The 26523-nt window shown below is 38.6% G+C and overlaps 1 protein-coding gene across 1 annotated transcript in view; it reads right to left on the reverse strand.

Moving 5' to 3' along the window:
* Nucleotides 1-26523, reverse strand: part of LOC127572582 (dynein axonemal heavy chain 6-like) — a 320765-nt gene that overhangs the window by 272181 nt on the left and 22061 nt on the right. Inside the window, 7 exon segments of the mRNA XM_052019999.1 lie at nucleotides 1522-1674; nucleotides 4481-4632; nucleotides 10340-10460; nucleotides 15304-15504; nucleotides 16149-16256; nucleotides 16820-16994; nucleotides 17082-17202. Coding sequence (XP_051875959.1) covers nucleotides 1522-1674; nucleotides 4481-4632; nucleotides 10340-10460; nucleotides 15304-15504; nucleotides 16149-16256; nucleotides 16820-16994; nucleotides 17082-17202 — 1031 coding nt within the window.

A 26523-nucleotide genomic window follows, 5' to 3' on the forward strand; every position in this document is an offset into this window, starting at 1 on the left:
ATACAATGAGATGGACTATGACCTCATGATCTATCTTGTTGTGACCTTGCAAAATATTGCACTGCACTTTCTCTGTAGCTGTGACACTTTACTCTGCTGTTATTGTTTTTACCTGTACTACATCAATGCACTCTGTACTAACTCAATGTAACTGCACTGTGTAATGAATTGACCTGTACAATCGGTTTGTAAGACAAGCTTTTCACTGTACCTTGGTACAAGTGACAATAATAAACCAATAAGCAATATCTTTGTTGCTACCTGGTGGCCTATAGAATACTCCCAGTAGAGTAACTGCTCCTTTCTTGTTCCTAACATGACATCCTAACTCCTGTACTCAGTGCTCTGACCGATGAAGGCAAGCATGCCAAATGCCTTCTTCACCATCCTGTCTATCTGTGTCTCCACTTTCAAGGAACTATGTAACTGTACCCCTAGATCTTTCTGTCCTGAAATACTCTCCAGGGCCCTACCATCTACTGTGTAAGTTCTTCCCTGGTTTAACTTACCAAAGTGCAACAACTTGCACAGTCCCGAGTTAAATTACATCTGCCATTCTTTTCTTGGCCCACTTCTCCAGTTGATCTAGATCCTGTTGTAATCTTAGATAACCCTCTTCACTGTCCACTATAGCACCAATTTTGGCATCATCCACAAAGTTACTAACTATGCCAACTATATTCTCATCCAAGCCGTTAACATGGTAACAAGCAACAGTGGACCCAGCACTGATCTTCAGCACACTGCTGATCACAGGCCTCGGTTATGAAATTAGACCCTCCATTATCACCCTGTGATTCTTTCCACCAAGCCATTTTTGTATCCAGTTGGCCAGCTCACCCTGGATCCCATGTGATCTAATCATCAGGGCTAGCTTATTAATATCTTCTTATGTTCAAACTCTTCTTGTGTATTCCCTTACCTGTTTGCCCTACTTCAAATACTCCTACCTTAAAAATGCAATCATATCAGTCAAAACATGTCAATTAAAAATTTTTTGCCAACTGATTTAGTTAATGTTTGCCTTTCTAAGCAATGATTTAAAATTACATATTAAAAAATAAATTAAAATTATACAGTATTCGCAAATGTATGTATTTGTGAAAAGCCAAAACTAAAAAATTAATCAGATATCCTACCACCACTACTAAATTACATTTATTTAGCACAATGGTGCATTCTTTCCACATCAGGTGGGTGATCATTTCCTTTCTCCATGAATTGCACTGAATTGAAAAATGGTTCTTCTAAAACAATTTACTATTGACATACAATGGAAATCACACCCACTATCTTTAATTTATGCCGAATACCCCTTTTTCGTCATGCCAAACATTGGGAATGGTAAAAACCCAAACCCCTACTTGACCTACTTGTAAAGAACAGTAAAGTAAAAACCTTCCTCTTCGCTTTCCTGAAGAAGAATACATAAAGGTAAAGACATAAAACAGGAACAAGGAAGAGTGATAATTATGACTCTGTTATTTTATAGTATTTATTGTGAACATATTTCGACATAACCCTATCTTGCATCTCATCAAGGAATAGCAAATTGTTCACATACTCCATGGTAGCAGTTGGAATGACTTCGAGTTTAAATTCAGCATCTTGTGCTTCACGAATAATAGCATCTGTTTTCTTCTTGGCAATAACTGGAAGTATACCATTAATAGCCTAACCAAAAAAAATCAAAATGATACTACTAGCAAGAATATTAAATTTCCTCTTAGTTCTTATTTGTTGTAACTTTTGCACTGTTCTTCTATTATAAGTAATCATATGACTTACTTAAGACACTTTACAATAAACATTAAACTTCTAAGTGTATATTAAGAAGTTAAGTGTGTTTAGAAATAGCATTATAAAAAACACAGAAAGATATCTTATCCCACTACCAAATATGAACGCGTGCACATTAAAAAAAAATCCAATTGTTTGTGAATTTTAAAAGTTACAAGTAAATTTAATTCTTCAGCATGACTACAAATCACATAACTTTTAAAATTCACAAATGACTGAATTTTTTCATTGTGTACTAACATAAAAGGGCAAAGGGTAAAAGAACAGTATGCAAAGTATATCAATTAATGTAAATGTTATTAGTCAGTGTAATTATTACACATTTCCCGCCATTCTTTTCATCGGTATTACAACCACTTGCAATAATGGAAAATGACTGTAAAGTTGATATTCTTTAAATACGCATTAATATCAGTAGAGTTGCAACATTTCTCCGACTGACAAGAGGATGTAGTTCATGTGCTGGAAGTTTACATTGGCAGTTTCCTTTAGAAAGGTAGACATACAAATCTGGCAATATAAACAGAAGGAAATGCTCTTACAATGGAATAGAATCATGTGGTTACTGATGAGGTTACTATTGGTGAATGTCCCTTTAAGACATAGCACAGTAGTGTGTGTGTGTGTGTGTGTGTGTGGCATGGTTACGACAACAGGAGATAAGGACATAATGATGTTTTTGGAGCAGTTAGTCAGAGAAGAGAGAGAGAGAGAGAGAGAGAGAGAGACCAGCCTGATGGTCTCTGTATTGATGGATGGAAAACAATAACTGTGTCTGTCACTACAAGCCATGTAAGGATTTTTGGAATAATCCATTAAAGTCCACTTTGTCATTAACCTGTAGAAGGAAACAGGTATTTGTGTGGACGGCCATGTCTTGGATGCCTTTCGGGGTGGCAGATACTTCGGAACAAAGGAATGGAGATCATCAGTAATTGAGATGTCGTATGAGTTCTAAAGTGAAACATTTGGATTTCGTAATTACTCTCTATTTTCTCTCTACATTTCCTCTTCAGTCAACGGTGTTTTACGAAGCCTTTGCTCATGTTTCACCTTACGGCTTGCTGAACTGAACTTTGAGAACTATTCCTGACTTGGAGTTTGGGAATTTGCCACACACACACATCGAGTTTAGTTTTTGGGGTTAATGTTTAAGATCTAACATTTTTACTTCTAACATTCCAACATTTTTACTTTTATTTTTCTTACTGTCATGAGTAGTTATTAATAAAATAGTTTTAACACTTATACATGACTTGGTGTGTTTCTTTTGTTGCTGGTATGTGACACATGTATAATTATCCCATGTGCACTAATCTTTCTTTACCTGAAGGTATAACTGGGCTTTATGGCTGCATCATCACCACAAGAGTATTAACAGAGCATTTTAATTTGAGATTTACTTTAAGATAAGTTATCTTTATTGGTCACATGTACATCGAAACACAGTGAAATGCATCTTTTGCGTAGAACATTCTGGGGGCAGCTCGCAAGTATTGGTAAACTTCTGGCGCCAACAGCATGCCCACAACTTCCTAACCCGTATGTCTTTGGAACATGGGAGGAAACCAGAGCACCCGGAGGAAAACCCGTGCAGACACGGGGTGCATTTTATAAATAGATGACTTGCTTAAATGAAATATTGAGACAGGTCCTATCTGGAACACATCCAGATCAGCTCAGATCCTCAAGGACTCCATGTGACAGATATAAGCTGGAGAACTAAAGCTAGTTCTTTATTCTTTGTGTAGTCTGACCATCTGTTTGGATAAATCTATTTTGTCTTACAACCACATGAGATGAATCACTAACAAAATAACAAGGAGTCTCTGGAGTATTAAATTAAAGTGAAACCAAGATTAAAGCTCATGGAAGGGTGTAATAGGCAGAACATCACAATAAAAACTTAAAGTCAGGAGCTACAATGTGAGATTTCCCTCTCGCTTCACACCTTGGCCTTTGTTGGCTGAAAATATTATTTCATCTAACATATTGAAAAGTTAAAGAACACAATATCCACAATTCCTGGAACAGAGATTACTCTAGCCTTGTCTCATCAGTATTATAACATCAATGTTTGTAAATAGATGTATGCAGCACACAAGTGAGCATAATCAGAAGAATACAAATTTATATTTGCAGTTTATATTATGATTTATTTTTTTAATTAACATATCAAAATAAAGGCAGAATATCAATTTTCAAAGTCTACCTAACATCCCACATTGTAATGTACTAAGCCCCATCATGCAATTGCAAAATAGTATATGTTAGACTGAACTGTTATAAAATGGGAATGCTATAAAATTGAATCACATCATTTAGTGAAATGAGAAGCCGGACATCCCACAATAAATATGGAGCACCAAAAGTGTGACTGTATTTCCCTCTCTGGTCAGCACCAAATTTCTGTCACATCATCAGGGGGACCACTAAGGGGAGGCCAGGTGCAAACCTCACAACCGAAGAGGTGAAATAAAAGTGACGGAACCAAATCAAAAAGAAGGAAGGATCTGATCTTCCTAAGTTTTGATCAGAGGATATTTGTTCACATTACCTGTGAATAACCTTGACTCTCTTTTACTCAAACACTGCAACAGAAGACCTAAATTTGCATGATTCATCAAATGCATATCATTAAGAGATATTAAACAAAAGTTGACAAATGGCCAATGTTTACCTCCAGACACAGCAGAGGTGAAGGAATTAGAGTCTTCTTCAGAGAGGTGTTATCGATCAACAACAATCCTAAGTTTTTATTCTGCTTAATGCTGACTGCATCCTCATGTTCTTTGTGGTATTTCTCCAGCCAACTCACAAAGAAGTAGATGTCTGGATTAAGGGTAAACACTACATTTTATGTTTTGACATTAACAAATAAAGCAAATAAAATTCTAATTAAGGAAATTTTTTTCTGACTTTTTTATAGACCTTGTTAATCTGCTGATTAAAATATCAGAAGGGAGGAATTCAGTAATGTGCATGTCAGATTAGTTTGTACTGTTTACAGCAGAATAGATTTAAGGGAGATTTTGATATTCAGTAGTTTTGATAAGAGTACATGGGAGAAATTGTTCCCTCTACCAAGATGCTGATTATCCAAGAACCCACAAGTATTGTAATTGCCAAATTAGCCAGTTCAAAGAAGAGGATAATTGATTTTATGCAGTAAGTTGCTATGATCTTAAACACACTCCTTAAAAGAATGCAACAGGCAAATTTAAATACGACTTTAGAAAAGGAACTGGATAACCACTTGAAGGGGGGAATCTATGGGTCTATGGAAAAGAACTAATTCGAAATTTGTGAGGGATTTAAAAGTATAGGTGTACTGAGGGATGGTGGGGGGTGGAGGGGGCAGAGCGTTGGTTTGCATCTCGTTCACAACTCACCAAAAGTTCACATCCAGGTACAGTAAGCAATTGTGTTGCATTTTGGTCCAATTATATTGGTGAGACTAAATCTGGAAAATGTGTATAGATCTTAATAAATCTTTTCTTTCTACATAAGGAAGTCTATACTTGAAAGAGTGGAATTGAAATAAAAGTTCATCAGATTGATTCCTGGGATAGGGGGATTATTCAATGAAGAGAGAGTAAATAGACCCTGTCCATAGTTCTACAGTTTAGAAAAATGAGAGACAATATCACTGAATCATACAAAATGCTAATAGGGCTGGCCAAGGATGATGTTTCTCTTGGCTGGGATGACTTGAACCAGAGATCACTATTTCAAATTAAGAAGTCAGCCATTCAGGCCTGAGATGATTTTTAAACTCAGAGGATTGTGATTCTTTGGAATTTCTAAACTCAGAGGATTGTGATTCTTTGGAATTCTCTTCACAAGAGGACTATGGAAATTCAGATGCCAAGTATTTTCAAGACAGAGGTTGAAACATTTTTGGATATTAAGGAAATTAAGGGTTCTGGGGTTAGCATGGGAAAGTGGCATCAAGGTAAAAGTCAGCCATGATCCAATTGAATGTTGGAGCAGTCACAAAAGGCTGAATGGCTACTCTTCCTTCAGAGAGAGAGAGAGAGAGAGAGAGAGAGAGAGACACACACACACACACTCACACACACACACACACACACACAGAGTGAGTCAACAACATACTCCTGGATGACTTAACATATGAAAAAAAATTTAAGTATTCATAAATGACTAATTTACAGAAAATCCAAGGAAAAAGCAGGCATGGTAAAATAAAAGTGAACACTCTAAAAAATCACCCAACCTTCATTGTTTCCAAAGACTGAAAAAAGAAGTTCCAAAGAAGTGGCAGGTTTAATCAGCAGTTACTTTGTCAGGTAGCACAGTGGCACAACTAGAAGAGTTGCTGCCTCACAGCTCCAGTGAATTGTATTCAATCCTGACCTCTAGTGCCGTTCGTGCTGAGTTTGCATATTCTCCCTGTGACTACCTGGATTTCATCTGGATACTCCAGTTTCCTCCCACATGCCAACAACATGCAAACTGGTAGTTTAATTAGCCACCATAAATTTACCCTAATATGTAGATGAATTATTTAATCTGGGGAGAGTCAATGGGAATGTGGAGAGAATAAGTAGCAGGAAGAATTAGTGGGCAATGGGATTGCTCTGTGAGCTGGCATGGACTGGATGGGCCAAATAGTCTCCTATGTTGTGAGGGAATATGGTAAGGATAAAATACCAGGGCTTCAAGTTAAACCGTAAATACACCAAGGGAGGAATTAACTGAATTCATTGCAACTAAAAAGATGGTAATAAAGAAAATATTGGGCTGGTTTTTGAGGGGAAATCCCAGCAATTCTGTGCACATCTGTCAGCAATTTCCTGTGTGAATGAGTTTGAGATAACTGTGCCCTCTTATGTGAGTGCGATGTACTGAACTTGTTAATGGCTGTTAATTAGTGTTTCTTCAATTGCATTGTGACATTGGCCAGAATTTGCTGTTCATTCCTATATGATTTTGTAACAGTGATATGCTTAGATGTTTCAGTAATTGTGAGTTTGGGATCACATATATGCCAGGCCATATCAGGATGGCAAATTTTCTCCCCAAACGATATTAGTGAACCAGGTACCTTTTCACAACAACCTAATAGTTCCATGGCCACTTTATTGATGCTAAGTTTTTATTCCAGATTTAATTACTTCTCTGAAGTTAAATTTCCCAGTTACTGCAATGAGGTTTGAAGTCACATCCCTAAATCAAAAGTGTAGGACTCGGGATACAACTTGAATAAAGCTTTAGGTTTTTTAGAGATTTTAAATTGCTTAAGTTTATAACATTGTTTTATTGAAATGATTTTAATGTTTTTGTGATTAGTTTAACTTTTTAAACATTTTTTTACTTCTTATATGTTTTAACAGCTTGAATGTATGATTCAGTGATATTGTCTCTCATTCTTCTAAACTGTAGAATTATGGACAGGGTCTGTTTACTCTCTCTTCATTGAATAATCCCCTTATCCCAGGAATCAATCTAATGAACTTTTATTACAATTCCATTCTTTCAAGTATATACTTCCTTATGTAAGAAGAAAAGATCTATTGAGATCTATATACATTTTCCACTAGATTTGGTAGATTTTTAATGACTTAATGCCAGAAACATTCAAGGTTTTTTTGACAGCTTCTATATTTACAGAAACGATGAAAAATGATTTTATGCATAAAACCAGTATGATCTGGAATGCACTCCCTGAAGGGATGCATCATCCAACCTAATCACCTGGCAAAGTTATTCCTCAGTAGTTTTATGGGCAGAATGTATTCTGTTTCTTCTCTCACATAATGGCATAATGTTGCAAAAAGTCCTGCTGTTATTAAGTGTGTCATGGCTGAGGATCAGACCAACTTCCCTCAGAAAGTTCCCACTTGGGGAACCAAGTGAGGTAAATGGAAAGTGGCTTGCCACTGACCAGAAATTCTGGCCTACTGTTATTAAAAATAGACAACAGTATCCAATGGATAATCCCTGAGAATATTAAAAGAGGAATTGCTAATGCCTTAGTCACAATCTTCCAAAATTCTTTTGATTCAGGTGCTATCTCCTTGATTGTAAATCTGTCTCTATCACTCTAATATTTAAATAAAAAAGTAAAATATAGAGCTATTATTGTAACATTAATTTATCTGTTTTATTGAATTTGCTTTTGGAGACATACGTAGGCATTTGAGTATTTATGCAATTATGGGCTGATCAGAGAGAGAAAGCAAGAATTTGTAAGGGCTAAATTGAGTATTATGAACCAAGTTGAATTTTTTGAGAAGGTAAAAAGTATTGCATGATAAGGAATGTCATTCATATGGACTTCCAGAAAGCATTCCACAAGATTCTATAGGACAACCTTAATAAAAATACAAGTTGATGAAATTGGACTGAGCCTATTGGCTTAAATTGAGAATTGATTGTGAAATTTAAGGCTATAGATAATGGATTTGTTCTAAAATTTCAAGACATGCCACTCAAGAAATTGTGTGACCACAGATTTTCACTATATTTATAAGTGACCTGGATGTTACGATATTGGGCCATAGATCCAAGTTTGCTGGTGGCACCAAATTAGTTGGAGATGTTCATAGTGTATATAGGAGCAGAAAGTTGAAAAAGTATAAAGACAGAATAAGTGAATAGGAAAAATTTGAGCTGATGAAGTACAAAGTAGTGAGATGTGAAACACAGGTTGATAGGGTGGTAAAGAAGGCACGTGGCATGCTTGCCTTCATTAGTCGATGCATTGAGTTCAGGAGTCAGGAAGTTATGCTGCTGCTTTATAAAACTTTAGTTAGGCCGCATCTGGGTATTGCATTTAGTTCTGGTCGCCCCATTATAGGAAGGATGTCAAGGCTTTGGAGAGGGTGCAGAAGAGGTTTACCAAGATGCTGCTGGATTAGAGGGCATGTGCTATGAGGATAGGTTGGATAAACTTGGGTTGTTCTCTCTGGAGTGGCAGAGGCTGAGGGGAGATCCAATAGAGGTTTATAAAATTATGAGAGGCATAGATAGAGAGCCAGCATCTTTTCCCCAGGGTTGAAATGTCTAATACCAGAGGGCATGCATTTAAGGTAATAGGGGGTAAGTTCAAAGGAGATGTGCAGGGCAAGTTTTTTTACACAGAGAGTAATGGGTGCCCGGAATGCACTGCCTAGGGTGGTGGTGGAGGCAAATACGATAGGGGCGTTCATGAAACTCTTAAATAGGCACATGAATGTGAGGGAAATGGTAGGTTACGGACATTATGTAGGCAGAAGGGATGAGTTTAGTTGGACATTTTATTACTAATGTAATTGGTTCTGCACAACATTGTGGGCCGAAGGGCCTGTTCCTGTGCTGTACTGTTCTATGTTCTATGTTCTATGTTCTATGTTCTAATGCACTTTTGAACCTAGGAGGATAGATCATATTCTTAGCTCCAGGAAATGAATGGAGAAGTTTGGAAGTCAAAGTAATCATGAAAACCAAGAAATAACTAAAGATTCATGGACATGAACAAAATAAGGGCTAATAGACTAATGGGCTTTTCACTCAAAGAGGCAGCAATACCTTAAGAGTTGTATTCTGCTTTGGGTAGATCCTTTCCAAAATGCTGCATGCAGTCCTAGATACTGCATCTCAGGAAAGATACTTTGGCTTTGGAACATGAGAGCAAGCTTCCATGAACATTCCTTCTTCTATAGCAGTGGAAGAGCTCAGCATTCAAGTGAAAATGACAAGACTGAAATATATGTCACCAACTTCAGCTAGAAGCACTGAGATAATCATTCGATTTATCCTTCTCTTGTGATCACCAGAATCACTAAAGTCAGTATTTAGCTAAGTCAGTTCTTCCTGTGTTTTACCAAGAAACAGCTGACAATATCCAGCAAAGTTGTTGAAGACTTATGCTCTGAAACTAACTGTAATTACACTCATGCTGTCTGGTACATCCACAACATGGAAAATTACCTAGATATGACATGACCAAGACGTTGATGGTGCAGGGCTCAATTGTGGCAAAATGATTGAATGTTCTGGTAGGATGATTAGACTCTTTTGTTGGAGGTGGTCATTAGCTAGCATTTCAGCGATGTGAATATTACTTCCCAATTATCAGCCCATTGTTAGATATTGTCTAGGAACCCCTGCAGCAAAGTCCTATGCTTAAGGTTCTAACAATCACAATTATCTTCCTCTGAGCCATGTATAACTCCATTCAATGGAAACATTTCTCCCTGATCACCACTGATTTCAATTTCACAAGGACTCCTTGGGCCACATTCAGTCAAATGCTGCTATAGTCATTGAAGAGTGCTAAGAAAAAGAGCAACCACACACTGGGCAGTATGTTTGATAGCGCTGTGTGCAATCCTTCCTCAAGTAGTTACACAACTTCTATATTTCATCATAAGGAAGTCCAAAAAGCAGGTATGATTAAGGTAAAGAAAATGACACTGATATCTCAATAAGACATTAGTGAGTGACCACATACTTTATAGTACTCTAGTACAATTTCAGATAAAAAAGATCAAATTAGTTTTACATCAGAATTAGCCAAAAGTGGCACACATACCATGATCCTCCTTCTTAATAGCTTCCAAATTGAGACTTTCATTTTCTTGATAGCATAACCGAAATGTTTCAAACATTTCTGCAAATGTAAATGCTGCACGATATCCTTCCTCAATACATTCCTGAAAAAAATAATTAAAAAATAAATAAAATGGTAGGAGGTTAGGAAAATATCTATGAAAATGTTCATATTATTTGACATTCATTGCTCGTATATCAAACATTGTGCAAGCATTTTTTTTCTGTTGTTTCAACTATCCTCAATTGCAACTAACAGATTTGGTGTAAACCAGCGTTGGGACAGCTGAAGTGTAGCTGGGGATTTGCACACTCCTTTCTCTCCTAGTCTAGTGGACTACAATTTTAATACATTATAAGTCAGCAAGATCCTTAAAAATGTAAATAGTATTTGTGGGATCCTTTCTGCAAATTTAACCTAAAGCTTAGGTGGGGAAGCAATGTGGCTTTTCTGCCTGGTAAACACCTGCACCCTCTCTAAAGCCTCCACATCCTTTCTATAAAGGGTGATCAGAATTGAATGCAATTCTCCAGATGCGGCCTAACCAGAGTTTTATCAGACTGCCACATAATTTCCTGACTCTTGAACTCAATACCTCAACTAATAAAAGCAAACATACTATCCATCTTCTTTACTACCCTAGTAAACTTGTGCAGCCACTTTCAGGGAACTATAGACTTGAACCCCAAGATCCCTCTATACATCAACACTGTTAAGGATCCTGCCATTAACTGTTTACTGCCCCTTTACATCTGATCTCCCAAAGTGCAACACTTCACACTTGGCTGGATTAAACTCCATCTGCTATTTATGTGCCCATATCTACAACTGATCTATATCCTGCTGTATCCATCAGCAATATTCTACACTATCCACAACGCCACCTATCTTTGAATCATCTGCAAACTTATTAACCCATCTATTCACATTTTCATCCAAGTCATTTATATATATTACAAACAGCAGAGGTCCCAGTACCGATCCCTGCGGAACACAAGTAGTCACGAACCTCCAGCGAGAATAAGTCTCATCTATCAATAACCTCTATCTTCTATGAGCAAGCCAATGCCGAATCCAACTGGCCAAGTCACCATGAATCCCATGCATCTCAATCTTCTGGATGAGCCAAGCATGTGGGACCTTGCCAAATGCCTTACTAAAATCCATGTAGACAACATCCACAGCTTTACTGTCGTCAATCACCTTCATCATTTTCTCAAAAAACTCAATCAAGTTAGTGAGACAAGACTTGCCCCACACAAAGCCATGCTGACTGTCCCTGATTAAGCCATGGCTTTCCAAATGCTCATAAATCCTATCCCTAAGAATCCTCTCCAGTAGCTTCCCTACCACTGACATGAAACTCACCAGTTCATAGTTACCTATTTCCCTTCTTAAACAACGGAACAACATCCTCTGGGACCTTGCCTGAAGCTGGAGAGGACACAAAGATCTGGTCAAGTCCCCAGAAATATCATCTCTTGCCTCTTTCAATAACCTGGGGTATATCCCATCAGGCCTTGGGGTTATCCACCTTTATGTTCTTCAAGAGACTCAACACTATCTCTTCCTTAATCTCAAAATTCCCCAGCACATTAGCATGCTCCACACTGATCTCACTATCCTCCACTTCCTTCTCCTTGGTAGATACTGATGCATAAGTACTCATTTAGGACCTCGCCCACATCCTCATTTTGCACATGTTCCCTCCTTTATGCTTGAGTGACCTTATCCTCTCCCTAGCTATCCTCTTTCTCTTAATGTAGGTGTAGAATGCCTTGAGATTCTTTTTAATCCTACTTGCCAAGGATTTTTCATTGGCCCCTCCTGGCCCTCCTAATCCCCTTCTTTGAGTTCTTTTCTAGCTTCTTTATAATCCCAAAGGGCTCTGTTTTATTTTAGCTTCCTAAACCTTACATACACTTCCTTTTTCTCCTTGACTATATTCACCACCTCTCTCATAATCCACGGATCCCTTACCTTGCCATCCTTGTCCTTCCTTCTTACTGGAAAATACCTGTCCTGTACTCTGTGCAACTGGTTTTTAAATACCCTCTACATGTCAGATGTGTACTTGCCTATAAGCAGTTATTCCCAAATAACTCTCCCTAGTTCCTGTCTAATACTCTCTTAGCTTGCCTACCCCAATTTAATACTCACCTGCAATGTCCATACTTATTCTTGTCGCAAGGTCCATACTTACCCTTGTTGCAAAGTTTATACTTATCCTTATACTCTTTCAAAATATGGACCTAATAAGGTCCATACTTATCCTTATTCTTTCAAACCTCTTTCCCAAAATACACTGAATTTACTCCAAGTTATCATCAACACCATTGTACCAGCCCTGGATTCAAGATGTAAAAGTACTATGACCGTTATGTTTAGTTCATATTAAATAATTCCTCCATTTTTTCTATATTAATCTTGTTTTTAAACTACTCATAAACAAAGCCAAAGAAATATTTGATTTTTTTAAAAAATTTTGATTGCATTATATCAGCAGGAAAAAATGCAATTGATATTATTACCCAAATATCTAAATATAATTATATAGCAGTTTCAATATATAATTGTTTCAATGAACTATTCAGAATAAATATCTCTGTTAAAAAAGAGTACAATTTTGTTTGAGCATAGTTGGCATTTGTATTAAGATGTTAATAGTTATTTCTACTCTAGATTATAAAAATTCATTTGAATAGGTTTATCACCTTAAGTGTATGTTCCAATTTCACAGCACATCAGCTGAGAACATCTACCACCACCAGAAGCTACCCCCCCGATAAAGTTCTACTGGCATTTGATCACACCACCTAAGTACTGATCCTCCTCTCCTCTGTTGGAGTTAATATGGTGGCAACATTGGCTAAAAATAGCCAGTTTCCTGTCAGAGATGTGGTAATGGAGGGTTTTGCCGTTAATCTCTCCAGCCCTCCATCCTAATATAAAACTTTTTTTCTCTCTATTCCATCTCCCACCCTTCCTCCGCAATTTAAAACTTTTTTTTTAATCTTTAACCATTCCCTATTCTGATGAAAAGTCATCAACCTGCAATGTTAACTCTGTTTCTCCCTCCTTAGATGTCACCTGATCTGCTGAGTACTTCTGGTATTTTCTCTTTTACTTCAGGTTTCTGGCATGTGCAATATTTTACTTATGGATTATTGTAAAATTTCTTTTCTTTGGTCATTTTGATGCCAGAGTGCCAGATTTAATGGTCCAGCTGCCTCATGTACATGTATGCAATTGATATTCAGTTTCATTTCCTGTGTTGCAGTTGACTGTATGTTGGCAGTTGTAGGCATAATAGGCTGTTGCACATTAGTGTGTTTCAGTCAAGCCTACTGGCTGCTCAAAATTGGTATGCCTTTTGGTTTAATACAGTTTATTTCCAGGTGGACAAGAATCCATAATCTCCAGCCCATTGATTGACTGTACAAACACATTAGTTATCAAAACAACATTTCCACAGTTTCCCATTTTTGTTCCATGGGTCACACCTTCAAAATGTCTGCTTCAGCTTGAGTTTTAAAGTCAAGCTGCCTGACACCCACCTCCCCAAATTTACCTTTGAATCTCCCCACCTAACCCAATCACAGCATCTGATATTACTGACCCCCCCCCCCCGCCGACAATTATCTGAAACCTGACTGTATCACTGACCACCATTGGTACAACCCCTGACTATTGACTGTATTCTCTGACTATTGACCTGCCACTATTGACTAATGATCAAAATCCTGTCCAAACGAATCCCTCTAATACTCTGTCCAAACTCTCAATTAACTAGCACCCTAACCTAACAAATAATCCTGACTCCTTTTCAAGTCATGAGCTCCTACCCACCCCTGGTTCCTCGCAGTCAACTGATCCACTTTCCATCCCCACACACTTAATATAGTCTCAGCTCCAGATATCCAAGATTTCCTCGATGGGCTCCTCTATGGCAAAGTGAGCTAAATAAAGCTATTTAACAATGTAATGCACAATTCCCTGTGCCTTATTTCTGTTGAATACCCTCATGACAGGCTTGTAGTCAAGCTGGCTTTTTGGTCTATTGTAGGCCAAATGTTTATTGCACTTTCATTACCAACATACTTTTTTTGTAGGAATCCAAAACTAAAGAGCATTGGATCATGTCATTCCTTCTCGATTGATTTCACAGAGACAGGGCTAGTTTCTAGTTGTACTTTCCAGGTGATAAAAAGCAAGACAGCATTAATGCAAATTTACTAAATTATGACTGACCAGATATTAGGGTTATGTAAAACAATCTGAGAAGGAATTTTGATTACAAAGATGCCAAACAACATAGCAAGTTATGCAACATAGTTTGATAACATTATTTATTTTCCTACAAGGGATGGTGAGCTATATGGAATGAGTGCCAGAGGAAGTGGTAGAGCGGGTATAATTACAACATTTAAAAGACATTTGGACAAGTTCATGGGTAGGAAAGGTTTAGTGGGACATGGGCCAAATGCACGCAAATGGGACTAGCTTGGATGGGGCATCTTGGTCAGCATGGGTGGATTGTGCTGAAGGGCTTGTTTATGTGCGATATAATTCTATGACTCTAAATACAAGTCCCCGTTAGTCTTTACCAACAAAAGCAAAAATGAGAAAGCCTATTCCAAATTTTCCACCAAACCTGATGAAACTGGTTAGCAGTGTGTCAGTGAAAATTCGCCCTGAAATTTTCCTTCTTCGACATGAGAATATATCTGGCACACAGTATCACTGGGAATACAATGTTTCTACAATGAATGGGATATGCAGACTTTGTAATACTGAGGCCAACGTTATCAATATATTAAATCCTTAATAGCTTTGAAATCCAATAATTAATAGATGCGCTTTCAATCACAATTGCTACACTAAACTTGGAGATTCTAGGAGCTAACATATATTGATTAACAGTGAATGTTTAAAATAAATCATACCATTATTTTCTGGATGGTTTCCACCATGTACTTATCATCTTCAAGGATCTCTGCCAGGTTTGGTCCCTCACCGCAAATTTTTTCTTCAACCTTTTTATTGATAATTGGACTGGTAAAGGCATTAAAATATGAATCGGAGACAAGATTGGTTATGGAGAGAACGACTGCCTGCATTTGTAGGACAATATCTGAAATCCCAACCTGACAAAGGAATCACATGAATCATAGTTAAATAAACGTGACCCAAGACACATTTAGTTTATTCCTATTTATCTTTTAGAATATTTCTTTAATATTTTCATTTATTTTCATTTAATGCTATTGTGTCCTTTTTCATTTGTGCAAAAACTAATTTCTGATCTGCTAAAATCTTTAGTCGGAAGGGCAGAACAACAACCTCACTCTAAACCCAATGCTTGAATTAAGACAACAAAATCCTGTTCTAACGTGACAGAATGTGAAAATTTAACAGTTTGAGTTCAGAGTACAGATACTGGCCACTGCAGCTAAGGACTATACGGACAATTCAAAATGCACAATGGTTAGAGCAGAACATCGCGAAGGATTGTGTATCCCTTATATCACAACAATTAATAATACATATTCACTGTTGCTACTTGGGCAAGGCATAAAGGGCTTCAAAACTGCAACAGGAAAATTTTGGTTAATTAATTTTTCATGAGAAAATATATTAGTTGCTGAAAGATAATTCTGCTGTGGGGTGGCAGCTTGAGACAACTGAAATGACAATTCATTATGAAGATAAAACCAGGTTTCTCAGGTTAACAAGAAAGTAAACAAACTAATGAAATTGCTTAGCTGGAAATTAAACATTCTTGACAAACCTCAAATTCGCCCAAGGCAGGCCGAAACAGCAACTCATTATAAAGTAACATCATGTCTACAATAAACATTGGTGTTAAAGCAAGTTCTTCATCTTGAAGAGCTTTATCCTGGAGATCTTCATCATCTAGATCTTCATCCTCATGATCTTCTCCAAGAACACTAGCTGTGAGAATACTAGATGCAGCCAGTTGTGCAAGTGACTGAGAAAGACAAGATTAATATATTTCAACATTAAAATACTGTGCACAAATCCATCCATTGTCAAATGTTCCAAATAATCATCTGGCAATTATAGTGTGTACATGCCTGAGCACTTTAATCTTGGCTGCAGCTTTTTTTAATGGAGACACAAGAGACTGCAGACACTGGAATCTGGAGCAAAAAAATAAGATGCTGGAGGAACTCAGCAGGTCCTCCAGTTGAGTTCCTCCAGCACCTTGTTTTTTGCTGCAGCTTTTTTTCATATTTAAGTTTAGAGAAAAATGAGAACAATGATGGTATGAGGAAACATGGTAGCTATTGAGTGCAGTCCCCTAAAATGACGTACACAGTCAGAGACAGTGCTATAAAAAGCCAAGATAACGTGTTATCAAGAACATGCAGCGATATTTTTAAAGATATATTTCTTCCATTCCTCAAGGAAATTACAGCAAATATCCTGAATGTCTACCTTCTTTTCCAACTCATTTTCTTTTTCTTGCTCATTCGTGCTCCAAATTCTAATTAGTTCTTCCTCTGGAATATGCTTCAGCTTCTCTGCTAGTTGATTATACAAGATTGTGATGGAATTTACTGCAAGGATGTGCAATGTGTTGACTATGAGATAATCTGTAAGCCGAATGAAGCTACAAAGAAGAAGCATATTAGGTAGTTGAGATTCATCTTTAACTGTTTGTGATAATTAAACAGAGTTTTTATTTATTAGGACTAACCAGGTTAACCGCCTGCAGTGAGACCTCTTGTTTGCTTGTCCTGTATAGTTTATTTTGTCAGATGATTCTGTAAGGATCTCAATGGCAATATTGGAATGCAAAATATCAGGCTCACCAATTTCTGTAAGTCAAAACAATTTTTCTTATGTAATTAGAAAAGTCACGCAGTCCAAGGATACGTTATGCAGTTCAAAGTTATATAAACAAATATTTATCTCAAAAGTACTTGTATGGCTTCCTATGAAAGATTACCCAAGAAGGCTAATTACAACAGTATTAGGTAATGGTTGGGCAAGTAGATTGGGAGCAACTGCTTTTAGATAAGTCCACATCTAACATGTGGGAGACATATAAAGTCCAGCTGGTCAAAATTCAGGACCAACATGCTCCTGTGAGGAAGAAAGACAAGGATGACAAGTTTCAGGAATCTTGGATGACCAGAGATGTTGCAAATTTAGTCAAAAAGGAAAGGAAAGCATATCTAAGGTTTAGGAAGCTGAAATTGGACGGGGCCTTTGAGGAATACAAAGGAAGCCAGAGAGAACTTAAAGAGATAATCAGGAGGGCTAAAAGCGGCCATGTAATGTCTTTGAATAAAGAGAATCCCAAGGAATTTTATACAAACATTAAAAATAAGACAGTAACTAGGGAGAGGTAGAACCATCGAAAGACAAAGAAGAGAATTCATGCCGAGAGCCAGAGGAAGTGGGCGAGGTACTAAACAAGTACTTTGCATTGGTATTCACCAAGGAGAAGGACATGGAGGATAGCAAGATCAGGGAGGGGACACATTGATATTCCATGGCATGTTGATACCAAGAAGGAGGAGGTGTTGGATGTTTTTGAAGAATATTAAGGTGGATAAGTACCCTGGGCCTGATGGAATCTATCCCAGGTTATTGAGAGAGGCAAGAGTGGAAATTGCTAGGGCCTTGACAGAGATGTTTGTATCCTTTTTAGTCACAGGTGAGGTTCCAGAGGACTGAAGAATGTCGTTTCTCTGATTAAGAAGGGCTACAGAGACAAAGCAGGAAACTATAGGCTGGTGAGCCTTACATCATTGGTAGAGAAATTATTAGAGAAGATTCTTAGGGATAGGATCTACCTGCATCTGGAAAAGCATAGATTATTAGAGATAGTCACCATAGCTTTGTACAGGGAGGTCATGTCTTGTAAACACTTATTGAGAAGGTGACAAAGATGATTGATGATGGCATGGCAGTGGATGTTGTACATATGGACTTTGGTAAAGCTTTAGATGAGGTTCTTCATGGTAAGCTGACCCAGAAGATTAAGGCACATGGGATCCACAGAGGCTCAGTAGATTGGATTCAAAATTAGCTTGGCCATCAAAGACAGAGGGTAGTGGTAGAGGGCTGTTATTCTGTCTGGAGGTCTGTGACCTGTGGTGTCCACAAGGATCAACGCTGAGACCTCTGTTGTTTATGATATGTTTAAATGGATGAAAATGTAGGTGGGTTGATTAATAGGGTTTGCAGATGACACAAGAATGTTGTGAATAGTGAGGAAGGTTGTCATAGGATTCAGCAGGATATAGGCCATTTGGAAATGTGGGCAGAGGAATGGCAGATGGAGTTTAGTCTGGATAAATGTGAGATGTTGCACTTAAGGAGGTCAAATGCAAGAGGAAAGTACACAGTAAATGACATTTCTATGTGCAGTAGGATCTTTGGGTACAAGTCATATATCCTTGAAAGTGGCAACATAAGTAGATAGGGTGGTAAAGAAGGCATATGGCAGACATGCCTTCAGCAGTTTTGGTGTTGAGTATAAAAGTCGGGAAGTTATGTATAAAACATAATTGTATAAAACTTCGGTTAGGCTACATTTGGAATGCCATATGTAGTTCCAGTCGCCACAATACAGGAAGATTGTGGAGGCTTCGGAGACGGTGCAGAAGAGGTTCACCAGGATGTTGCCTGAATTAGAGACTAATAGCTATAAGGAGAGGTTGGACAAAATTGAATTGTTTTCTGTTGAGTGTCAGAGGATGAGGGATCACCTTATAGAAATACTGTATATAAAATAAGGTGAAAGGGGGAAGGTTTAAAGGAAATTTGTGATGCAATTTTTTTTCCCCAGAGAGAGTGGTAGGTGCCTGGAAGTGGCGGAAGCAGATACAATAGCAATGTTCAAGAGGCATTTAGACAGGCACATGAACAGGCAGGGAATGGACGGATATAGGTCATGTGCAAGCAGATGGGATTAGTTTGGATTGGCATCATGGTCAGAACAGACATTGTGGGCCAAATGGCCCGTTCCTATGCTGTATTGTTTATGTTCTATGTAAGTGCAATATAGTTTATATATAGTTGAAATGCATCTTTGAATCTATCTTGTCACATTCCATAAAAACTTTGTTTCAATGGGATCATCTCTCATTCTTCTAAACTCAAGACGGTATAGACCCAATCTGTTTAAGGTCTTCCTAAATGCCAATTTCACCAGTCTGGTAAACCTTTGTTTCACTCCTTCAATCTTCCTTAGATAGGGAGACCAGACCTGTGCACAACATTCCAGATGCAGTTTAATCAAAGCCCAATATAATTGAAACAAGACATCGCTACCCTTGCAATCAAATCCTCTTGCAACAAAGGAAAACAAACTATTTTCCTTCCTAATTAATTGCTGTACATCTATGTTAATTTTCAGAACTTCAGGTTCAAAGACACCAAGATCCCTCTGAACATCAAAACCTTTCCAACATTCAGTATTTAAAAAATGTCACTTATTGTCTTTGTTAGAGTAGGCCACGGCAGAGACAACTACACATAATAACATGTAATTATAGCATCATATTATGTTACAAAATGGAGAAATGAATGTAAGGTGAGGCAAAAGAGATTCTTCTGAAGAAGCAGACTATTGTGGAAATGAAACAGGAATAACAGACTTTGGCTGAAATTGGAAAACTGATAGATTCTAATTAGGACAGCTGGTAGTGTATGCTTGTGCAAGACAAGAGAGGCTAAGCAATGGGTAGTGGAAGTCAGTGTCTGCAAAAGTGTGTTTCAATGTTTGCCTGATTAAATTTTTGTGTGGAAGTGTATCTTTAAAAGGTATCTACAACTTGTCTTCAGTGGCAGTTACTTATGCTAAGAGTGGGAAGCTGTTAACCCTTTGTAGTCTTGACTACTGATTGGGTGATTTGTTCGAGTTTGTAAACCAAGTTTTAGAGCCATAGAGTCATACTGCACTGAAATATCTATGTCCCACATAATTTTATATACCTCCATAATATCACCCCTCATTCTCCTACGTTCCAATGAATAAAGTCCCAACCTGCTCAAACTCTCTCCAAATCTCCTCTGCACCCTTTCCGGCTTAATGGTGTCTTTTCTATAGCAGGGCAGAACACAATATTCCAAATGTGGCCTCACCAATATCTTGTACAATTGCAACATAACATCCCAACTACTATATTCAATGCAGAAGTTTAAACTTTAAACACTTTATACTATACTCAGTGCCCTGACTGATGAAGGCCAGTCTGCCAAAAGTCTTCTTCATCAGTCTCTCTAGCTGTGGCGCTACTTTCAGGGAACTATGTACTTGTTTAGAAAAAATTCTTAAGAAAGAATTTTGAAGTGAAGACTAAAGATTCATGTTTTAATGAAAGATATTGGCATGTTGTCTATTAACCAATGGAATGGATATGAACTTTGAACCACAGTCAGGAATTTGAAGCTGCTGGACTTTTGGTTGAGATATGTGAGGAGTTCGAATGTATACCTTTGCATGACCATTGCCTTTCAATATTCCTTTGTGTTAAAGCCTTAAAGGTTTGCAAGATTTCCTTGAGGTGTCTGTGTGTGATTGTGTTTGACATTGCCTTAAGAATAGATCTCACACATTTTTAGTTTAAAGTGTGTGAATTCTCTGTGAGTTTTGACATACTTCATGAAGCTTAGGAACTTCTGAGTTTCATGAGAGAGATAAATGTTTGAATGTTGCAAATAAAGAGGATTTTAGAGGGAATAGATGAGGACCAAGGAGAGATAATATCTGATCATCTGCGAGACTGTCTGAAACAATAAGTCCAAAGGTTAGGAGACAGGAGCACTGACAGACAGAATTAGAAAATACATGATGGAATTATGCAAGTCCATCATGTACGAGGTTAGTAATGACGGAAAGGTAGGAGGGAAGGGAAATTTAGAACTCCAGGCAACAGAGCCCAGAATGCAGGAAAAGGTAAAAGCACCTCTAGGGTGTCGATGGTGAGTAATACATGAGTATGTGTGGATACAAAAGAGAAGAGAGAGAGAATATGGGCCTTCATTAAATAGGATGTGACTCAGCTGAATCAGCAATTAAAGGAGCTACGTCAGGAAGTGAGGGGCCAACAGACAATATAACATCTAAAATTTAGGGGGGACATTAAAACCAATAAATTGATACCTCAAGTGGGGAAGGAAATCCTAACCTGAAGTCCTAACCTGAACAGATGGGATTTGTCCCAAGGTAGGCAGGATCATACAACACAATTGTGAGTACTGTCAATGCACTCGTGTTGATGTGAAAGGGCCGGGGAAGTAGAAACAATGGTCACAACTGAAATCATATGAGGAAAAAGATCAATAATGAACTCCAAGATAAAATATCTCGGCAGGACTGCTGAATAAGCTCCAAGGTACCAAGAGAGATGGGATAAATTCAAGAACAGATTGTTTGGGGACTGGGGATAATGCTAATGCTGGTGGGAATCTGGATTTTTATTAAGTGGGTGGCCAACTGAGCATGAGCACAGAAGGACTGGGTGTGTGCATGATAAGAACGTGTGTGATCTTGACAAAGTATAGATGGTAAGGATTAAAATAAAACTAACTAACACCTGTTACTTAGGACATGTTCGGTCTATACAGGAGATAAACTTAACTTACACAATCTAACGCCTGATGATGACCAGGGCCATTTCCCTTTGTTTAAAATACAGAAACCATGTATAAGGATGAGGAAACTGCCATAGCTGTGGACCCTTGCACTATTATCAGGAAACTTTGGACAATGGCTAGAATTGGGAGACAGAGATCTGCTGATGTACTTTCAATGGGCTAGAGTGAGAAGTATAAGAGAAAACTATATGGACTATAGGGTATTGTGTAACATAAGATTGGGCAAAGATAGAACCTGCTCTAAGTGTATGGTTCAGTGTACCGTCAGGGAAGAAAAGGATGTGGGTACATTGCTGCATTGGCATGATGCACACCAATTGTATGTCCAAAGGAGGGACAAGAAAATGAGGAATTAGTGGTGCATTTTTGGGATTATCTGTGCCCTTTCCATGGGCACCCAGACATCGACAGAGAGGGAAAGGCAGCTGTACGTGGTTATGACAGAAGTGAAAAGACACTGGCACTCTTGCTTTACATGTGCTCTTCCCTGATCCAATGACACCGAACCCCATGACTTTACCCAGAACCCCAAAAGAATTAGAGTATCCAATATTGATAAAGGGACCTGAGAATGGAATCTTATTACTGAATAAAGGAGAGATATGGTAATGTCAAACATGAGATTGATCAATATTTCAGGCATTCAAGTGCTGGAGTATTGTTCCAAGCAACTAAAAGCATGTACAGAATATTATCTAGTATTATAATGCAAAAAACTGCTGATGCCGGGGAGCACCACCAAATTTAGGGGACATAGTGCGTTCCATAGGTTCAGAAGAGGAATACTGAATGATGTTGCTACAGTTTTTAGTACTGGGAGCACCATAGTCAATTCACTATATATACAGGGGATAAATGAGGAGATAGAATGGCTCAAAGGAACACGTGGAGTCCTATGATATAGGTATAAGGGGTCCAGATGGATCAAGCAGCTCCCTCCGATATCAGGTGATGAGAACCCAGGTAATACAAAGGAATAAAACCCTCTATGAGATCTCCCTAACCACGTGTAAACAATGTGATAAGATTATGATATGCCCCCACCCAGTCAAACAGGGAAAGTCAGACCACTGTGGATTCAACTCCACAGAAGCATGTGTTCCAGAAATAGCCCCTGTGCTTCGACATTTCGCAAGTGCAAGATAAAGGGGACTTAGTAAATACTGTGTGCCAACAGAGAAGATTTTGTCCCTCTTCAGAAGTTTATATGCAATCCCATCTCACTCCAAGACTTCTGTTTCACCCCTCAGCAACCAGCCACAAAATGGCAGGCCTGGATTGATTGCATCCAGCAACAAGGATTAGAGATGGTTAATGTATCTGATTAACTCCACAACCACCTCCAAGGCTATGAAAAGCTAAAACAAACCCCTGGTCTGTGCTTAGTAGAAGAATTGAGGGAAATGAGGCATGAGATGGGTCAATGAGTAAAAATTTATCACCCAGCCATTCAATAAAATAAAAATCCTCAAGGGAGATACTGAAAGGAAGTTCCAAGGCAAAAGATGTTGTAGAGTAATTCTTTGATAATTTGATTTCTCCTAACAGTCGCTATTATCACATTTTTTTTCCCATTGATCTTTTCCAGGTGTACAGACGAGCAGTGATGGGAACACAACTGATGATATTTAGTGATGTCCAGCCATGATTTGCACATAGACAACAATAATCTGATGGTCATCTAGCACCTGGACCAAGGAAGGGGCTCACAAGACATGAATTAGAGTGGATGTTATTCTAGATAATATATTGGTATGAATTGATTAATGGACAAAATAAAGAGAGTAGGAATAGATGGGACATATTTTTGGTTTCAGCAGTTGTGCCTAGTGGGGTGCTGTCAGAATCAGAGCCAGGCCCACCGCTGTTCACAAGCTATATTGATGAGTTAGATGAAGAGACCAAGTGTCACGTATCCAAGTTTACTAATGATGCAAGGCTAAGTGACAGTGCAGGCTTTGAGGAGAGATGCTCTAGGGGAATATTGACAGGTTAAGTAAATGGGGAAAAACTTGGCAGACAGAATATAATGCGGAAAATATGAAGTAGGGGTCTTTGGTCGTAAAAATAGGAAGTTGTTTTTTTTAACTGATGAGAGATGGAAAGTTGTTAGTATTCAGAGGAACCTAAGTGTCAATGTAAACAGAGCCCTGAAAGTTAATATGAAGGTACTGCAAGCAATTCAGAAGGCAAATGATACATTGCCCTCTATTGGAAGAGGATTTGAATACAAGAGTAGAGCCATCTTGGTCCAATCATATAGGGTCCTGGCGAGAACATATCTAGAATATTATGCACAAATGTTTTCTTCGTAAGTAAGGGTGCTTTTGTGATAAAGGGAGTACAATAAAGGTTCATTGTGATTCCTAGGATGACAGGTTTCTCATACAATGAGAGATTAAGCAGAATAGGCCTATAACCACTTGAGTTCAGATGAATAAAAGGTGTTCTCATTGAAATGTGCAAAATCTTTATAGAACTTTATGCGGCAAAATATTTATAGAACTTTATGTGGCAAATATTCAGGGGATATTTGTGTGGAGTTCTGCATAGGCATGTTCCAATGAGACAGGGGAGTCACGAGAGGATACAGGAACCGTGGTGTACAAAGGCAATAATGAATCTAGTCAAAAGGAAAAGAAAAGCTTACAAAAGGTACAGAGAGCTAGGTAATGTTAGAGATCTGGAAGAGTATAAGGCTAACAGGAAGGAGCTTAAGAAGGAAATTAGGAGAGCCAGAAGGGGACATGAGAAGGCCTTGGCAGGCAGGATTAAGGAAAACCCTAAGGCATTCTACAAGTATGTGGATAAGATGCAAAAGAATGGGGCCTATCAAGTGCAGCAGTGGGAAAATGTGTACGGATCCAGAAGAAATAGCAGAGGTACTTAATGAATACTTTACATCAGTATTCACTATGGAAAAAGATCTGGGTGATTGTAGTGAGGACTTGCAGCAGACTGAGAAGCTTGAGCATGTAGCTATTAGGAAAGAGGAGGTGCTGAAACTTTTGGAAAGCATCAAGTTGGATAAGTCGCCGGGACCGGATGAGATCTACCCCAGGCTGCTGTGGGAGGCAAGGGAGGAGATTGCGAAGCCTCTGATGATGATCTTTGCATCATCGATGAAGACGGGAGAGGTTCCAGAAGATTAGAGGATTGCGGATGTTGTTCCCTTATTCAAGAAAGGGAGTAGAGATAGCCCAGGAAATTATAGACCAGTGAGTCTGACCTCAGTGGTTGGTAAGCTGATGGAGAAGATCCTGAGAGGCAGGATTTAAGAACATTTGGAGAGGTATAATATGATTAGAAATAGTCAGCATGGCTTTGTCAAGGGCAGGTCCTGCCTTACGAACCTGATTGAATTTTTTGAGGATGTGACTAAACACATCAATGAAGGGAGAGCAGTAGGTGTAGTGTATATGGATTTCAGCAAAGCATTTGATAAGGTACCCCATGCAAGGCTTATTGAGAAAGTAAGGAGGCATGGGATCCAAGGGGACATTGCAATGTGGATCCAGAACTGGCTGGCTCACAGAAGGCAGAGTGGTTGTTAAAGGGTTGTATTCTGCATGGAGGTCAGTGACCAGTGGTGTACCTCAAAGATCTGTTCTGGGACCCTTACTCTTTGTGATTTTTCTAAATGACCTGGATGAGAAAGTGGAGGGATGGGTTAGTAAGTTTGCGGATGACACAAAGGTTGGATGTGTTGTGGATAGTATAGAGGGTTGTCAGAGGTTACAGCGGGACATAGATAGGATGCAAAGTTGGGCTGAGAAGTGGCAGATGCAGTTCAACCCAGATAAGTGTGAAGTGGTTCATTTTGGTAGGTCAAATATTATGGCAGAGTATAGTATTAATGGTAGGACTCTTGGCAGTGTGGAGAATCAGAGGGATCTTGGGGTCTGAGTCCATAGGACACTCAAAGCAGCTGCACAGGTTGACTGTGGTTAAGAAGGCATATGGTGTACTGTCCTTCATCAATCATGGAATTGAATTTAGGAGCTGAGAGGTATTGTTGCAGCCATATAGGACCCTGGTCAGACCCCACTTGGAATACTGTGCTCAGATCTGGTCGCCTCACTACAGGAAGGATGTGGAAGCCATAGAAGGGGTGCAGAGGAGATTTACAAGGATGCTGCCTGGAATGCAGAGCATGCCTTATGAAAGCAGGTTGAGGGAACTCGACCTTTTCTCCTTGGACCAACGGAGGATGAGGAGGAACCTGATAGAGGTAGAAAAGATGATGAGAGGCATTGATCGGGTAGATAGTCAGAGGCTTTTCCCCAGGGCTGAAATGGTTGCCACAAGAGGACATAGGTCTAAGGTGCTAGGGAGTAGGTATAGAGGAGATGTCAGGGGTAAGTTTTTTACTCAGAGAGTGGTGAGTGCGTGGAATAGGCTACCGGCAACGGTGGTGGAAGCAGATACGATAGGATCATTTAAGAGACTTTTGGATAGGTACATGGAGCTGAGAAAAATAGAGGGCTATGGGTAAGCCTCGTAATTTCTAAGGTAGGGCCATGTTC

Source organism: Pristis pectinata, chromosome 7 (assembly GCF_009764475.1).
Source record: "Pristis pectinata isolate sPriPec2 chromosome 7, sPriPec2.1.pri, whole genome shotgun sequence".
Taxonomy (NCBI): domain Eukaryota; kingdom Metazoa; phylum Chordata; class Chondrichthyes; order Rhinopristiformes; family Pristidae; genus Pristis; species Pristis pectinata.